At 34.9% G+C, this 17,845-nt stretch overlaps 2 protein-coding genes across 6 annotated transcripts in view; one reads left to right on the top strand and one right to left on the bottom strand.

Annotated features, from left to right (window-relative positions):
* Window positions 1–4,861, top strand: part of LOC110026023 — a 30,335-nt gene extending 25,474 nt beyond the window's left edge. For 3 of the 4 annotated variants that reach the window (XM_020726770.1, XM_020726768.1, XM_020726767.1), the window contains 3 exons: window positions 2,526–2,849; window positions 3,489–3,545; window positions 4,637–4,861. In XM_020726770.1, the coding sequence (XP_020582429.1) occupies window positions 2,526–2,849; window positions 3,489–3,545; window positions 4,637–4,792 (537 nt within the window). In that variant the 3' untranslated portion in view covers window positions 4,793–4,861. The remainder of the gene's footprint in view (window positions 1–2,525; window positions 2,850–3,488; window positions 3,546–4,636) is intronic. The other variant, XM_020726771.1, reaches the window with a different exon arrangement.
* A 6,393-nt stretch (window positions 4,862–11,254) lies between these two features.
* Window positions 11,255–15,741, bottom strand: LOC110026022 (replication protein A 70 kDa DNA-binding subunit A-like). 2 transcript variants are annotated; one of them, XM_020726766.1, is made up of 2 exons: window positions 15,100–15,159; window positions 11,255–13,686 (listed from the first exon to the last, which is right to left on the bottom strand). In XM_020726766.1, the coding sequence occupies exon 2, from the start codon at window positions 13,657–13,659 to the stop codon at window positions 12,049–12,051; it is 1,611 nt and encodes a 536-aa protein (XP_020582425.1). In that variant the 5' UTR covers window positions 13,660–13,686; window positions 15,100–15,159; the 3' UTR covers window positions 11,255–12,048. The 2 variants fall into 2 exon arrangements, with proteins under 2 accessions (XP_020582425.1, XP_020582424.1); XM_020726765.1 differs by having other exon boundaries at window positions 11,258–13,660; window positions 15,100–15,741.
* Between the last annotated feature and the right edge of the window lie 2,104 nt (window positions 15,742–17,845).

Raw genomic sequence — 17,845 nt, 5'->3', positions numbered from 1 at the left:
TTAAATCTGGCTTGAAGAGCATGCAGAAAATAAAATGTAGGTTTTTGAAAAGTTGAGATATTTTACCCTAAATTTTAGTTTATCTTAATCTTCTATTATTAGATTTTTTTGTGTGGAAAATGTTATGTTTTAAGATTCTTAGAGAGCCTAAATTGTATTTCTGCATGATTCAACTTAAGAATTTTACCCTAAAAATCGATATTCCAAATTAAGATCTGATAGTAGTAGACTAGAACTTAGCCTAAGAGATTTCTTACCTCGCTTTCTTGTGGGATCGATAATCGAGGCTCCGTTAGAGTTCTATATTACTTGAACGATACATATACTTGCGTAGAACCCCTAGTGTGTAAACTATAAATCAAATTGTAAATTCTATAACATATCCAATTTGCACACTAGTCGCCTAAAGAAACTAGGTCAAGTTGCCAGGAAACTAAATAACCGCGTAACTGCGGACCAGGTCAGCTACATACAAGTACAATTTGGAGGATTTATACTGGTGTGGCGGTAATTTTGATATGACTCTTAAAGAGGGTAAAAAAAATAAATACTTAATTTGAAACATATAAAATGAAGAATTACATTTCTTTTAGTCATTTATGTATAGTATTTGAATGTGAATTTAATGCATATCTCAACACTAAGTTGTGCAAACTTATTGTTGAATTTATATGTTTCTTTTCAAGAAAAAACACTAAGTTGATATGTGGCAGAAGAGATTTAGTTTACAGGTGGATGACTATTTTCGATACGTATTGTGATTATATTTTATTTGTATCATTTTTTTTTTTGTAGTGATACATTGTTATATGCTGGATTAAAATGTTGTCTACAGACTTTGCTGTTATTTTTGGATGTTTTGATTTTTGTATGATATACTTTGTGGTTTCTTAGTGACTATTTTATATATTAAAAGTTTCTAGAATTCAGTGGATAGTTATTGAAATGTTAAAACAGTCTAACCACAGTTCCTGACTTATCTAAGTCGAAGCTATTAGACTAGGTCATAAGACATCGAGGAGTGAAAGCTTTAGGGGCTATTGAATATGATTCCAACTTCTGTGTGGGGCCCACACAACTGTTAATCACAAACAAAAGGTGGGAATTTAATGGGGGTTTTGGGGGAAAGTTTAAATGAATTTTGGGGAGTATTTATTAGGGCTAAATAGTTGGGGTTTGTTTAATGCTTTGATTTGCTACAGTTTTTCTTATGTCTTTGTGTTCCTAGCGGTGTCTAGGATTTGTGGAGAGACGATCTATATCTTGAATTATAGATTATTCATTGTATCTTGTTTTTCTTTGATATTATTCAAATTAGCCTAGCCCTAGCTTAGATTTTCCAACATATCTACTGCTAGTTGCTCTTTGATTTTGGCTCCAGTTTGTATGAGAATGTTGATGTGAATGGATAAAAAAAACTAGGAAAGATAGCTTATATTAGATAGATCATGGAATAATGATATATAGAAGATAAAATTGTTGAAAGTAGATTTAAACACAATAAATATTAGAAAATCACTTATCTGACGAGTGAATAAAATTTTTATCAAAATATTAAGCAATGAATGGAGCCAAAACTAACATGGATAGAATTTGTTCAAGAAAGTTTGTTTAGAATAGGGTTAAAAACTCACCCAACTGTCAACAATCAACAAAAATGCGTGGAGATTGAGAATTCATAAAACCGATCCTAAATAGTTTTGTTAAGGCTAATGGTGATGAGGAGCAAGATCTATAAAATCTAAACTTTATTTGTTAATGCGTTGCTTATGTGATTTGGTGATGCACTGCTTATGTGCTATTATTTGCTGAACAACCTTTTCGCAGTTGATTTGTTGGGCTGCACAAAGGAAATCCCTTCTTGACACAAGCACCCTTCATAGTATTGTGACAACAAATAATGCACATGTGGAGCAACACGTGTATTACTTAAGATTTGAGCTGATTTTAATCATTTTATTTTACTAACACAAAAAAAACGCATGTTTAATTTGTTTTTTTAATCAATATTTTCATCAAGTATATGAAATCTATGGTTTATGCAATATGAATTTTTAGTTCTTCCACAAAATTATATTCTCACCAATTTTAGTTATTACTCTGTATCTATACTTTAAGAAAATTGTTTATCATATTTCTCGTGATTTGAGAATTTTGTGTGAAAAGAGGTGTGATTCATTAATGGATTTAACCGACCTTAGTTTGTACTGGTTTTGCCAGATAATTTGCATTAGATATAAATAGCCCTCCTTGTAGACTTGTATCTGTGGTTGTCAAAATTGGGTCAGACCAGGTTGATTGCGAAAATTTTTTCAAACTGATCAGGCCCAATTAAAAAACCAGATTGTTAGGAGTTGGTACCAACTTGTTAAAACTAGAAGGTTTGATCGACTTCTGTTTGCTTATATGGCCAATCTTTTGGAGCTGTTGCTTTAGCACTTAAATCGATACCAACGAAGATTTTTTCAATTTTGTTAATGATTAAAATTGCTTCTAGCATTTTTCTTTTTAAAATGTTTTTGTAGAACTTTGTCCACGTGGAAAGAGAAAAAATGAGTCCAGAAGTATTTAATAGCGAAAAGTCGCCGCAGGAAAATCATGTAAAGTTTATTTCTTCTGGTAGCGCTGCCTTTCATGAAAATTCTGATTCTGGTAGCGCTGCCTTTCATGAAAATTCTGATACTTTACAACCAATGGAATCTAGCAAGAAGAAGAATCACCGAGCTTGGACGCTTGGCGAAGTCCTGAAGCTGGTTGAAGGAGTGTCTATGTATGGAGTTGGAAGATGGTCTCAAATCCGGCAAGTAGCTTTTGCATCAGGCTCTCATAGAACATCTGTTGATCTCAAGGTACGATTTTTACTGAAGCTCAGGGCTTCTTTGGGATCTTTTTTGTTTTCTTTTTATGTTAAAAATATGTTTGTTTAATACATTTTTTTATTTTCAAAAACAAATTAGTTTGTTTTTAAAAACATTTAAAAAATATAAAGTTATTTTGAGTGTTTTTACATACAGCTAAACAAGTTATACCATACCATTTTGTTTTAAGTCAAAACATAAACAAAATAAAATAAAAAGTAAAATTAAAAAGTAATCCCAGATGGCCTCTTAATTTACCACATGCTTGCTTGCTTGTTGAGTTACTCTTTACCTAATTGCCTATAAGTTGAGAAAGATTCTGGGCTATGGCTTTGCATTTTCTCAAATCAAGTTGACTCTGGGCGCCAGCAACTGCTTTGTGGAGCAAACCTAGCCTACTACAAGTTACTGCAGTTTCTGACTGTCTAAAAATTTGCTTTGGTAGTTAATTTTAAAATGGAGTGAGTTCTAAAATTTAGTATTTATAAGCATTAAATTCTAGGTTTTGTATTCCAAAGTATCAAAGGCAAATATATTCAGCTTGAATTTCATTTCACGACTACTTTATGTTGTGGATTTGTTGATGCATTAGTTTCTTTAGACGGTTGTCTGAGTTTTCTTCATCCTCAGGATAAATGGCGAAACCTTTTGAAAGCTACCTCTGCTCAAGAACGAACTGATAAAGGGGTAAGAATTAGCAGCCTTGTTTTCTTTGTTTTCCAAGAAAATTTATAACCAATGCCTCCCAAAAGTTTTGTGATATCATTTTGTTCTTCGAGCCAGATTCTTGACTTGTTATTGTCATTTCCTTTGAGATTATTGTCTTCTTTATTATGTAATCCATGTATAGTTGAGTAATGAACTCAACTAGGAAACTTCTGGAGCTCATATAAAACTGTCCCCCTTGATTGGCAACTTTTTGATTCATATCCCTCTAGGATTAGGGCATCGATTTGTAAAAGAAATCCTAGGTCCTTTTGCACTTTCTAGTAAGAAGTCAGTTGGGTTTTTTTAGTTGCTGCATTAGTAGGGTAATGTGAATCAAATGTAGTGAAATTTCAAAATTTGGAATTTAGTTTGAAGAAAATGAAATACAGTGTAAAATTTTGGTGAATTCAATTTGGTTTATTTGGAAATCAACTTATTTGGCCGATTTCTAAATAAACTGCATAAGTTGCCACCACCCATCACTTGACTGTACCGACTGCCATTGCCACCGCCGTTGCTGTTGGTCGCATCCCATTTTTTGTTTTTTACATAGATTTTATTTTAATTGAAATCAAACTCGAAATAACTATAGGCATTTAGTTTATATTCGAACATACATCTCTTAAACCTTTTCATATTCATTATAATTAAAATTTACTACATTTTTATTACACTGCGTTCCTTTTACAGAAAACCGGAATGCCCCTTGTTAGCGGCTATGATGATAATTTTGAAGTTGCTTCTAATGTTACTGTTAGTTCATCGAGTAACAGTTTTAATTTCTTATACAACTCAATATGAACAAATCATAAAGATGATTCATAAACTGTCTTGGAATAGATGCAGTAAAATCGATGACGATGATGACTAGTTGTTAATAGAGTTCATTGTTTAATTCACCAGAAAACTACTTTTAAGTTCTAACCAGATCCTTACAAAAATTATATTTACAACATTTTTTTTTTAAATTATTATTCTCTCTCAAACTATTGGAAACAATTTTTCCAGCTTCCACATTTCCAATTCGATTTTGCAGATTTTTTCTGATTGTCTTCTTATTTATGTTGTAGATCGGGAAACCTGCTTGTTTGTCAGTTCCTGCACCAGTACTGCTGCGGGTGAGGGAATTAGCAGACAAACGTTCACATTCCGGAATAGAGTTTGGTTCCGGTCAGTTTGTAGGCCTTGGTGGAATTGTACAGGAAAAGAAGACCGGGTTCTTGTGAATGATCCCCTTTTGTAAAATGAATAAAATTGATAATAAAGGAATGGAAGCAGCTGTTTTATGTAGAAATGTACTTCCCAACCTCACATCCCATGCTTACATTATTTTGATTTGGTTTTGAATTACATTAAAGCCTTTGATCATTTGCTTTTAATTTTTATATTATTTAACACATACATTTTGTTATTTATAGAAAATAACACTTGAAGATAACAGTCGAAACTACTGATGATGAAGGTTGATGGGCTTTGGACGGCAAGCATTCACTAAGGTGAGGTGGGAAGGTAAATTCATATTACAGCTAGTGCACTGCAAGGGACTAGGTGTTGAAATGAAATCATTTGCTATCTTAATAACATTTATAAAGTTTTAATCTTTCACTCAACTTTGCAAAAGGTGAGACGATTGTACTAAAACTTAAGTTTGAAATGTTATAAAGTGATGAAACAAAAAAAAATGGACTTATATTGTTGGGTCCGTCATCACTAATGTTGCCTTGTTGGCAACATGCACTAGCCCAACCTTGGGAAGAAATATTGGAGTCCAGACTCCAATAAAAATAGGCCAGATGTGAAGTGTTAGACGCCTTTTTTTGCCATTAAAAGATAAATGAAAAAAATGTGTTTTTCCATGTGCCTGACCCTAAGACCGCCCGAATGCCTAAAAAAAAGGTGCGCTGTCGATTTATTATCTTTTTACACTAGCTAGGGTTTCCATTTGTGTATTGGAGGTTTAGGGTTCATGGTCGAAGCGATTCTCTCTGAGTTTGTTAGGTTTTTGCCACCGGACCTCTTCACTGTCAGACTTGGAAAAGCATCAGAGATTTTAGCGTCTCTGATACCGGGATTTTGACACTGGGATTTCGACATAAGGACTTTGACAGACGCACTGCGAACTCTGTATACGCTTTAATTATCAAGCTTAACAAGGTGATATGTTTGATGAGTTTCTAGATAGTGTTGGTTGTAAAAGCTGTTAAACTAATGTTAGGTGTAATGGATCCAAACACTAAAAAAAAAAAAGCAAATAGAAAGAGAAGAAACCAAGGAGATAAACAAGGAGAATAAATCGACTTTATTTTAGGAGGATTGCATGTTCAATGTGTTTCGAAAATCTGAAAACAAAGTAAAGTTTTGTTGCGATGAGAATGCTTAGGTAGGTCAGTGGCTTGATACTTGGAGATAAAATGGAAAATGAATATCTTCGTGATAAGGCTAGTGTAGCTCAAGTGACGGACAAGATTAGAGAGTCATCTTAGATAGTTTGACCAAATCAAACATCGACCTTAGGAGAGTAGATATTTTAGATTTGACTTATATTGAGAAAGACCTTAGGAAGACTAGGACATATTGTACAAAAAAAAAAAGTTCTTAATCTATTAGAATTAAATGAAAATATAACACACAATAGAATGTAATTGAGAAAAAAGATTCATGTAGTTGAACCCATTGTTGTTGTTGTTGTTGTTGTTGTATTAGTTTGTATGAGTAAACTATTTATAAAAAATCTTCAGTGACTTTTATTGGTTGCAGATAACATCCTTTTATATTTACTTAATTTTTTTCATTTAAAAAACTATTTATACCGTTTGATAGGGCAGAAAATTTATATATAGCAAACTTTTTTATTCTGTTAATTTTTATTGTTAATTTCTAGAATTTGTCACAGCTTCTATGCTTATGAAAATGGGATAATTTTTAGAAGCTTTTATTGACGGGTAAATACTATACCAAAATTTTTGAAATTTTTCTCTAAATAATTTTTTTTTTCCTACAGAAATTTCTGAATGATTATAAGAGTGATCCTGCGCCACATTAGTCTCAAGTAAAAAAAAATTCTTAAAGTATCAAATGATTAAGGGTCTGTTTGGGGCAGCTGCAGCTTATCCAGCTTATCCAGATAAGCAGCTGGTCCGAATAAGTTGTTTTGACTTTTTGATTTGTGCGTTTGTATTGTGGATAAATGACTATTTTGCCCTTTTTTTGGATAAGATGTTTAGTTTGTGTTATGAAAACAACTGATTTGCAAGTTTTTTTTAAGTAAATAAATAATCTGACACGCAGAAATTGTAATGTTCTCAACAAAACTGCATTGTCTTCACATTAGATATTTTAAAACCAATAAATCCCCTTCATAACGATACAAAAAAAAGTACACCTTACCTGATAGTGAGTATCATGAAACCTAAACAAAAATAAGAAATAACATGTTAAAATTAAAATTAAAAAAAAAGACAATATTCATTTTACAATGCATGTCACGAGGAATGTTGCCCGGATGTGACACGGTAGACCCCCGAGCAACCTTATCCAGTTGGGAAACAATTGAACAATAAGATACCGTTGAACCCTGAGTAGGTGCACTTGTAGACCAATCCCAAAAGTTATAGATGAAAAGAACAAAGATATAAATCACCAACTTAAAAATCCAAATTTCATGCCATTACGAGGGGAACATTACCTAGAAGTTTTCAATAAAACTTGTTGGTGCTAAAAAAAATTTACATCCAACTCATATACACAAAGTTTAAAAGGAAAGCAAAAAACTTCAATCAATCATGCATGCCTCAGTGATTCCATTTACAGCTTAAGGAACCCAAATTTGGTAATTTCATGAAATTATGAAAAAAAAAGTAGTTTCAGCTTAAAAAATCAAAGGATAACAACAATTTCCAAATTCAACCACGGCAAATATAAAAGCAAATTTTCACTACTTTTTGAGAACTTGCATAGGAAGCGACTCACAATAACCGCAGGCACATGGAATGGACAAATCCCAAATCAGCGACAATTATCCAACAGAAATAGATGGAGCCTTCTTTTATAAAGTCTCAAGGATTTGCTCATTGATAAATTTGTTAAAATATTTGCAAATTTGAATTTCTCTCTAAGGTTCTGTTTATCAATTTATAAGTGAAGAAGCAAAACATGTTGACAAAAATCAATAACAAGCTGAACTTTAATCAATTGACTTGCCAACTAAAATAGGTATATTTTCTTCAGATTCGCATTCAGGCTCATATTCGAGACCAAATCGAATTTCTACTGGAAATATAAATTCATCATTAGGAGAACATTCAAATTCTCATCAAACTCCAATTTCATAATCAAGACTTAATTCAAATTTAAATTACAACTTCGATGAGAACATGATTGCAGGTTCAGTTTCAAAACCAGTTTGAATCGAGCTTAGATTCAAAGTTGATCCCATATTGAATGCCATTCCAAACAAATATTTCACTCTCGGTCAATTTGGTATTAAATTTTTGTTTTTTTTCAATACAAATTTCAACTTATCCAAAGATTTCTGGATGAACTTAAGAAGCATGAAATTATACAGAGCATTTAAATTTAAATTTTAGCACTCAAGGTTGGATCCCAGCACTCAAAATGCTGCGTAACAAAACAAACAGAATTTCATTAATGCCTTTACCTTATTAGACGCAGCTCTCCAAGGCATTTCAAAAAATTTAAGCTTTGGCATAAGCTATACTGGTTTCTTCATTAAGAAAATGTGATAAACACTTGATTGTTTTTGAAGTACAAGCAGGATCATTCATAGCAATAAACTTCAGTTCCTATGTATTTTCATATCTAACACCTAAGCTTAATTATTACATTCATGCCTTCACTTTTTCATATCTAACACCTGAGTGGGACATCAAAAGGTAGGTTGTAGAGATGCTGGAGAATAAACCAAGCAGATCTGTGTTATCTTTATTGCAGAATCAGAACAGAAAAACCAACCAAAAAAAAAAGTAAAGGTCTTGTTACGGACAAGGTAAACTACTGAGTTTTATTTGGAGGGTTAAGCATTGCTCTAAACTGAACGTAAACCACAATAAAATCAACCTAATCCAAATTACAAGAAGCTAGTCATTTTAAGAGCTCTTTGTGGAGAAGAAAAAGGAGAATTAAAAACTCAGATTCATATTTCTTCCAGTAATTTTTAGCATCTCTGGGTGCTTCTTCCGGCGTTAGGCATCTCGCTCCCTGCTTCTTCCGCCATCCTGGGAATAGAGAAAAAGGAAAGCAGAAAAAAAAACCGGAAGAAAGCCTGGAAGGGGAAGAATGCCGAAGAGAGGAGCTGCGAAGGATTACCGGCCGCCTGGGATTAACGCTGGAAGAAGCAGGGAGAGAGGAGCTCAATGCCGAACCCTGGGATTAACGCCGGAAGAAGCAGGGAGCGAGATGCCTAACGCCGGAAGAAGAGAGATGCCGAACCCTGGGATTAACGCCGGAAGAAGAAGGGAGAGAGGAGCTGAAGGCCGAACAAGGTGCGAGAGAACCGAAGGAATCGGGAGCGGGAGAAGGGAAGGAAGCGGGAGCTAGGGCAGAGAGCGGGAAAATAAAATTCCAGGCGCGCGATGGGCAGCGGGAGAATCCGAACGGATTCTCCTCTTCATTTTTGTAAGGGAATGAAACTTTGTAAGGACGGTTCAGAAGTATAGTTTGAGAGACGTGGTGATCATCAGGAACCAGGAAGTGTGAGAGGAGAACGGATTTGCAACCAAGGGTTTAAACTTTTCTTGGTTTTTCTTTTTAAACTTGTATAATTGATTAATAAAACGTGTTACCTATTTTTTGAAAGCATGATTAGTCACTAAATTTCTTTTGTCTTTAGATTTAGTGAGTAGAAGGTCTAGGGTTTAATTGTTGTGCATGTGACTTGGTTGAACTTTGTTGTGATGATGTTTTAACCTTTAAATCTTCATTTACATTTGATCTAGCCAATTGAGTTTGTTAAAACGCATTATGAACTTTGAGTGTCAGAAGAATCCTTATGGAGCAATTATGTTAAACTCCTTAACTTAGGAGAATAAGAATATTGCTCATAGGATAGTGTGATCTTGTAGGTAAATACTTAATCTTGGGATTCTCACTAGATTTTGGGAACTAAACATATTTAATGTCCAAACTTTCTTATCGTCATCGGAAGGGGCAAACGAAGAAAATGGTTCCTAATTTCACAGTTAATGTTGTTACTTGTGTTGACCCTAGACTTTTAAGATCCAAATCAGAGGAGATTTCCTCACTTAATTGATTGCTTCACACATTTAAACTATTATTTTCCCTCTATACAAAAATTAGGTTAGATAATTTCAAAAATTATAAATAATCGAACCTTCAGGCTAGACTCATAACCAATAGACTAAAATTTTTTTACACTTCTGGAGTTTTGTTTTTTACTCGTGAGATCGATACACAGACTCTATTATGTATACTACGTGCATGACACTTACACTGACGTGATTCATGGGTGCTTCGCAACATTTAGTCAGTATCAATTGCCAAACTGAGGTTGCCTAGGCACCCAACAAAGCACCCAACAGAGCGCATGACACCTAGGCACCCTTTTCAAGCAAATGCGAGCCACTTTCCTTGGCACCAAGGCACCACCTAAAGACCCAAGCAATGAATCCTCATAGAAGAAAGAGAACTCTGGCCTTCCGAGGAGAAACCTTGGCGCCAACGAACCAACATTAGTATTAAGATAACTGTTCTCTGCATGGTGTCTTCCAAGACTACAAAAGATGAAATTTTTATAAAGGAAAAGGACTCTATTGCTAGTCTCTCTCTCTCTCTCTCTCTCTCTCTCTCGTGTGTGTTGTGTATTCTTATGTGTAATGGAGAGAAACTCTGTAAGATGGCCAGAGAAGTGAGGTGATCTGTAAGAGACAGTTCAGGAGGATAGTTCTAGAGACTTAGTGATCATCGGGAACTAGAAAGTGGAAGAGGAGAGAAATTTGCAACTAAGGGTGTAGTTTTTTTTTTTTTTTTTTCTTTCTAAACTTGTATAATCTGTTTACAATGATTAGTAAAAGGTGTTGTCTATTGTTTGAAAGCATGATTAGTTACTAAATATCTTTTCTTTTTTGATTTGGTGAGTGCAAGTTCTAGGGTTTAATTGTTGTGCATGTGACTTGGATGAAACTTTGTCGTTATGATGTTTTAAACTTTAAATCTTCATTCACATTCGATCTGACCAATTGATTGTTGTTGAAAGTCATTGTGAACTTTAAATTTCGGAAGAATCCTTAAAGGAACAATTAGTTTAAACTCTTTAGCTTGGGTGAATAAGAATATTGCTCGTAGGGAAATACTTAATCTTGAGATTCTCACCAGATTTAGGAAACTAAACATATTTGATGTCCCAAGTTTCTTATTGCCACCGGAAGGGGCTAAGGAAGAAAATTGTTCCTGATTGTCACTGTTAATTACGTTGCTTGTTAACCCTAGGTTTTTAGGATCTAAATCAGGGAAGATATTCTTACTCAATTGATTACTTCACAAATTTAAACTAATATTTTCTCTCTATATAAAAATTAGATTAGATAAGTTAAAAAATTACCAATAATCGGGCCTTCAGGCTAGACTCAAAACAAGTAGACATGAAACTTTTCACACTTTGGGAGTTCGGGCTTTTCTCGTGAGAAAGATACACAGACTCTATTCTATATACTACTTGTATGACACTTACACTTGCATGATTCGTCAGCCCTTCACAGCATTTAGTCCGTATCAATTATGCCAAACTGAGGTTGTGGTTATGGAAGTCTCGTTGAGGGATCTCAATAGATTTGATTTCTTCTCGACTGAAGAACAAATCAAAGAAGTTGGGTATAGGGGTCTTCCCAGTGAATTCGATTCAGGAAAGGAGGGCAAGGATATTTATGGTGAGCTTACAGCCTCAAAGCTTACACTACTAGACCTTGAACTAATAGCTTTTTTCCATCAATTTCTCCAGGCTCATGCCCAACAGAGGCTACAACGCCAACAACTTTGGCAGGAGGGATGGTGTGCTACTTGATTTCTTGTTACCTGATCCACATGTCTCCATCCCCTTCCCATCGAAGAATTCCTTAAGCGAGTAAAACTCCTCCAGCGCTAAATTCGCAACGCGCGGAGTTAAATCCACAAAATGAGACGATTTAATAAATCCCAGATTCACGATCGAAATCCACAAAATCTAGATCTAAAAAAACCACGAGTTCATTTTGTCTAAAATAATCATTTGACAACATTTAGCTCAAATCCAGGTAGAAAAGAATTACATATGACCTTGTGGAGATTCATTTTAGTCTCCAGAATTGCACATAACACACACTCAAATGGTGCTAGTGCACTTCTTAGAAACATCTTATTCAATTCAAAGAATTCTAATCATTAATGCTCACTCTAAACCAACAAACTCAATGATGAATACAACGAATCAAGGCCGGAAAGCTAGTCCAAGAATCTTACCCGACACATTGGCTTAGAATGCTATATGATCGAACTTTGAGATTTCTTCGAGTAGGTATCTGCTTTCAGTTAAAGGATTCACTTTCTCTGCATTGACTACCGTAATCTTCACCTTCTGTTCTTCACCAAAATGCTCTTCTTTGATTTTGATTCTAAATAAGAACTGCACAAAGAGACAAGACCTAACAATCTCTGCAAATTTTGGATCATCATGCTGTTTAAGCATGAATAGTTCTTTGGCTGAGCAGTCAAGCATTTCCTCTCCTGACTCCTGAAAGGCAGTCACCCAAGTTACTCCACTATGGTCCTGCACCTGAGCTTGAAGGAGATACCGATATTCGCACTCTTCGAACTCTCTGTCGCACCGTTCACAACACCAGTTTCCATTAGTCAGTTTGGTAACTTTCTTACTGCATTGCCTATCACCAATTATTAAAGGGCAGGCAGTGTAGCAGAAATTTTCTGTCTTTATAAATGAGACAGTGGCTTTTAATGTCACCCAATCAGGCTTATCACCTCTTCCCAAACCCTCATCCTTTATCTGTGAAACATTTTTACGAACTACGTTCTGACGAATCACGGCCATAGTTTCTCTAGAGATGGAATTGGAGGAAATATCTTTCCCTCCCTTATCAAACCACTCTCTCAAGCTAAGAGCCTCAGGGATTTCAGGGTTTATAAAGAGCTGGGATGCAGATATAGTACCAACTGACTTCCCACTGAAGTCGCTTACCTTACCTGCTTTCACAGCCAAAGACGAAAAAGCCCCAGAATCAAACAACTCCTGCAGTTGCCTTCCTTCACTGTTGCAGAAATCCCCCCAAAGAGTCAGCTCAACACTCATACCCGACGAGTCCTTCAAAGTAACAATTCTCCTTTGAGTTTCCATGCCATTCTTCCTCAATATTGTCACTGAAGGGTTAATTGATGTAACTATTCCAATAAGATCTACAATTGAATTGTTCTCTGCATTCATGATATCACTTATTGCTTTGAAATTGAACTGTTGTGGAGGTATGGTGTCATCTTCTTCTGGACAAAGTTCAACAATGGAGGATGTCTCTAGAAATATTTCCCAGTCATTGGTAAGATGATTAAAGTTCTTTTGAGCCGGTTTTAGGCTTCCCTTTGATATCACGTACACTTTTCCTACCTCAATAGCATCTAAAAAGCGATCGACAATGGCATTAAAGCAGATCACTCGAATCTCTCCTCCATCAGAGTCTAGAAGATCGAAGGAGAACACTTTACCATCTCCCCGGGCATTGTTATACCGCCGAAGTTCTCCTTTCGCCGTCACTCTCGCCTTAATAGCCCATCTCCCTTGATACGGGTTCAGAGCTGCAATGGGGATAATTCGCGAGGGAGCGTCATTCTTCAAGATTGCCCCATGGCTTCTGTAATTTGGAGGTGGCTTATAAGACGGTTGTACTGTTGGTGGATAACTTTCACCATTAAAGCTCAAGCTTAGAGATGTTCCATTAGGCAGTCGCTCTTTTTGGTAGCCTGAGTTGTTTAATAAGGATGGCTTCTGGTTTGCTGATTCTGTTTCAGGATGACAACTCAATTTTCCAAATAACTCAGATTCCATGATCAAAACTTCCATGTTAAGGATAACGATCATCCTGCTTCATATTAAGCTATCATATAACTGGAATTTACACCAAATATAAGTTGCTTCAAGTTACATTATATAAAGAACCATAACAGCTTTGAAAAATTGATAAAAAGATCAACTATGATATCCATCATACAACAACCAAACAAACATACTAAGACATAAATTTCACCTCTTTAACTTTAATGTCATAATAAAATCCAAATTATCAAACATAAATCACGATGCGTTTTTTATAAGATAACTTATAAAGTCAAATTAAGGATCATCAAAGCTCCAATTTTGGTGAATTTATACTTTAACTGAAGTGTCAACAATACAAAACTAATAACTCTAAAATAATCCAATCCGAGTCTAAATGAGAGCATATCAAAAACTTGAAATATAATTTAAAGTTTCAAAAGCAATAATTGAAAGGTCAATCGATCTCTAGACATACTTATAGTCAAATTGAGTGGCTTGACGATAAAAATCAAACAAACTAAAATCACTCAAATACGAGATACTTAACGAACTTAAATGCTAAGAAAAATAATATATGATCAAATGAACCAACACGAATTGTCTGATAGAATGTTTTTAAGATTTTGAATAAATTTATCATAATAACACTCCAAAAATTATAAATAGACCATAATTATGAAGGGAAATCAAATAGAGTTGAGAGCAAAATCTGAACTCACAAAAAGAGATCCATTAACTGCTAAAGGAACTCTTCTTACCTATGTTAGAGTTAATGCAGACTCTGTTTGGCCTGATTCTATTATTATTGAGGCTAAAAATAAAGAGATAGATATTCATGTAATCGATGAATGGAAACTAGTTCCTTGCAAGATTTGTTCTACATATGCTCATAATCCTTCAAATTGTCTCAAGTCCTTAACTAATGTTGACAATGTTATCATACCCATAAACAGGGGAAGAAATAATATATGCGCGCAACCGGTGGCTTAGTTGTTGGCAGCTTCGACGTAAGTCCCATCTGTCCCGAGTTTGAATCCATCTAGATCGAATTAGCATATATGGTGACAACAGGCACAAGCTGCCGTCCATCTTTTAAACATAAATATATACTAGTGACTGTCATGGCTAAACTTCTATTGTATAGTTATTATTACTCACTTGTGATCTCCGATTTATTATTGCCTAATCATTATTACTGACATTGTCATCTTATAATCTCTATTGTAATAAAACATTAAACTAGTGTTCATGGTTTTGTTATCCCGCTTTCTCCAATTGAGTAGTAGAGCAAAATTTCATAATTTCAATTATATAGTGAACTACTCTTGTCTGGCTAGACCACAAGAATCTTTTATTTTTTGGATTTTTTTCATAACAATTTAGTTATCTCTGATTATTTTTATTTGTATGTGCACTGGATATTTTAACAACTAAGAATTATTTTCTAGCAGACAGGGGGATGCTGTGGTGTAGAAAATTTACCTCCTACTTTGAACGGTGCTACAAATGTATTCCAGCAGCTGAACAACTGATCCCCGACGTACTTTCCCAGCCCTCGCTACCCCGTTGAGCTGCGTGGCAAGCAACGCTTGCTGAGTCGTGGTGCCATCAGACACCACAATCCGAAACCTCTCCTGCGATCCAACAATCTTCGTGACCTCCATCACCTGAAACACCGGTTTCAGATCCAGATCGCCGGCGTTGATGGCGGCGATGCCGTTCTTTGTCAGCCTTGCAGCCATTACGGTCAGAATCAAACAACTGGAGAAACGAAGAACGAACGCAGAGGAATTAGGGCTAGGAAAAAGAAAGTATCAATGATAGCCGGGGATAAACAGAATTCGGGAACTTGACATGCCGGAAAATTGTGAATTAGGGTTTTCAGTGCAACAAAAAGTATAAATTCTAGTCGGAGACGATCGACTGACAGACATCGTATAAAGCTACGACGCTCGGCGTTTATATAGAAATCGAAATTTTCAACGATTGATTCATAAGTCGGTTCTAACGTTTAACTGCATTTGTATCTGAATCGTGTCTAATTTTTAACCGCTAGCTAGACGATATTCGTGTCTTAATCACGACACGCCACCCAATATAATTAATCAGGTCAGGGTGTACATTAAAATATGCCCAATGGCTAATTTGTCAAGCTAATGATAATTCATTGATTTGTTGATGCACAAATTTATTTGTCTAATGATATTTGTTTAAACTCGAGAACTACTTACCAAATTAGAGAATTCATTGAAGAAGATTAAAGATTTCCTCCAAATGAAAACTATAAACTCGGGTTTACAACGAGTAATTAATAGGGATTGTTAGTTTTTTTATTAATATAACTTTATATGTAGTTTTGTGTACGAATGATTCAGGTTGGATTCAAGACATGTGTTGTTTATCACATTTATCCTCATTGAAAATGGTTAGGTGTGTATAAGAAGCTAGATATCGATGCAGTGATTATGAGAAGCAATCAAGTTTGTAGCACTATTGGTATAAACAACGGCTTTATCAAGATGCATGATGGTAATGTGATGGAGCATATTGATGTTACACATATTCTAGATATTAGAAAAAATTTGTCGTCAGTTGGGGCTTTAATGAGGCAGGCGTTCTGAGAATATATCGTGAAACACTTATTTTTATGGAGTTCTTCATCACAATCTTTACTTTAATTAGGGAAATGCAGTGATTGAAACAGCTATTATTGCTGATGATTTTTTCAACGCCACTATATTGTGACATATGTGGCTAGCTCATGCTTGAGAAGCTTCACTTCAGGCTTTGGTGAAACAATAATAGATTAAAATATCGAGCACCTGCAAGCTTGATTTTTATGAACATTATGTGTTTGACAAGAAGACACGAGTATCATTTTGTATTGTTATTCACAATACAAAAGATATTTTAGAGTATGTTCACACAGATGTTTAGAACCCGATGAATACATAGTTTGACAGATGGATTTCTTTAGATATGTTTATGTGTACGCCATGAAGCATAAGAACGATGTACTAAAGATTTTCAAGACTTGAAAAAAGTGAGTTGAGAGTCAGACCAATAAAAAGATTTTGAGTATCAGTTCATACAATAAGGGTGAATACACATCAGATGCATTCTTGCAAGAGTGTTGAAGACTTATGATAGGTCATCAATTCATTGTTCAAGAGACATCACAATGGAATAAGGCGACAAAGAGGATGAACTGGTCTTTGGTGGATAATTTTTATTGTATGTTGTCTAATGTTGGATTAGATAAATTCTATTAGGCCGAAACCTTAAACTAGACTTGTCACTTTGTGAACCATCAGCCTTCCACAATTTTTAAAAAGATGACTCCAAAAGATATGTGGTTGGGGCATCCTTCTTGAGATTACGAGGTTTGTGTGTCAAGTTTACTACCACGTGCAGAATAATGAACTAGAACTACGTGCAAATAAGACAATATGTATTAGCTTCAGGCATGGAGTTAAGGGTTTTAAACTTTTTGATCAGGTAACGAAGCAGAGGAATGTTAAATTTGACAAGGCGAGCGTGCTGAAGCCTTGGGATTCAAAGCAGGCAGAGAGGTATATTGGAACCACATATATGCAACAAAAGTTGGATTTTGTTGTAACTCCATTTGTTCCACAAAATTTATCCACTACTACTCAAGTACCTAATTCAAATGCAGCTTAGAAGGTTTCTGTTGATAGTACTTAGGAGGAGGAGGTGGAATAAGATGTTGAGGATAATGTCCTTACTCAAGAATCTATTACTAGGAATAAGACCAATTTCATAATATCTCAAAATTAACTTGATTGAGAGATCACATTTCATCTAAATTTTCAACCACGATGTTTAAAATTTCTTGTCACTACAAAGAAACTGTGGAGAGCCCAAATCGTAATCTTTGGAGTGAGATAATGGATGAAGAGATGGAGTCATTTAGGACAAATTCTACTTGGAGGCTAGTGTAGCTTTCTCTAAGAAGGAAAACCATTTGGTGCAAATGTGTGTATGCAAATAAGAGGGAATCTCATGGAGCTGATGTGTGGTAAAAAATAAGGTATGTAGCTAAAAGTTTTACACAATTAGAATGGATTGATTATGATGAGGTATTCTTGTCTGTAATCAAGCATTTCTTAATCTGTATTATGTTAGCACTCATAACACAATAAAGCAATTTGATATGAAGACTGCATTATTACATAGAGAAAAACAAAAGATATATATATATATATAT

This window comes from Phalaenopsis equestris, unplaced genomic scaffold (genome assembly GCF_001263595.1).
Source record: "Phalaenopsis equestris unplaced genomic scaffold, ASM126359v1 Scaffold000347, whole genome shotgun sequence".
Lineage (NCBI taxonomy): Eukaryota > Viridiplantae > Streptophyta > Magnoliopsida > Asparagales > Orchidaceae > Phalaenopsis > Phalaenopsis equestris.
Note: the sequence above shows the minus strand (reverse complement) of the source record. Positions and strands in the feature narration are given on the sequence as shown.

Bases quoted from the DNA above. Each gene is read 5' to 3' on its own strand.
- LOC110026022 (XM_020726765.1), bottom strand. From the start codon at position 15,359: ATGGCTGCAAGGCTGACAAAGAACGGCATCGCCGCCATCAACGCCGGC. The intron at 13,661-15,099 runs GTAAATTTTCTA...AATATGAAGCAG, and splicing joins AGCACCGTTCAAAGTAGGAG to GATGATCGTTATCCTTAACA.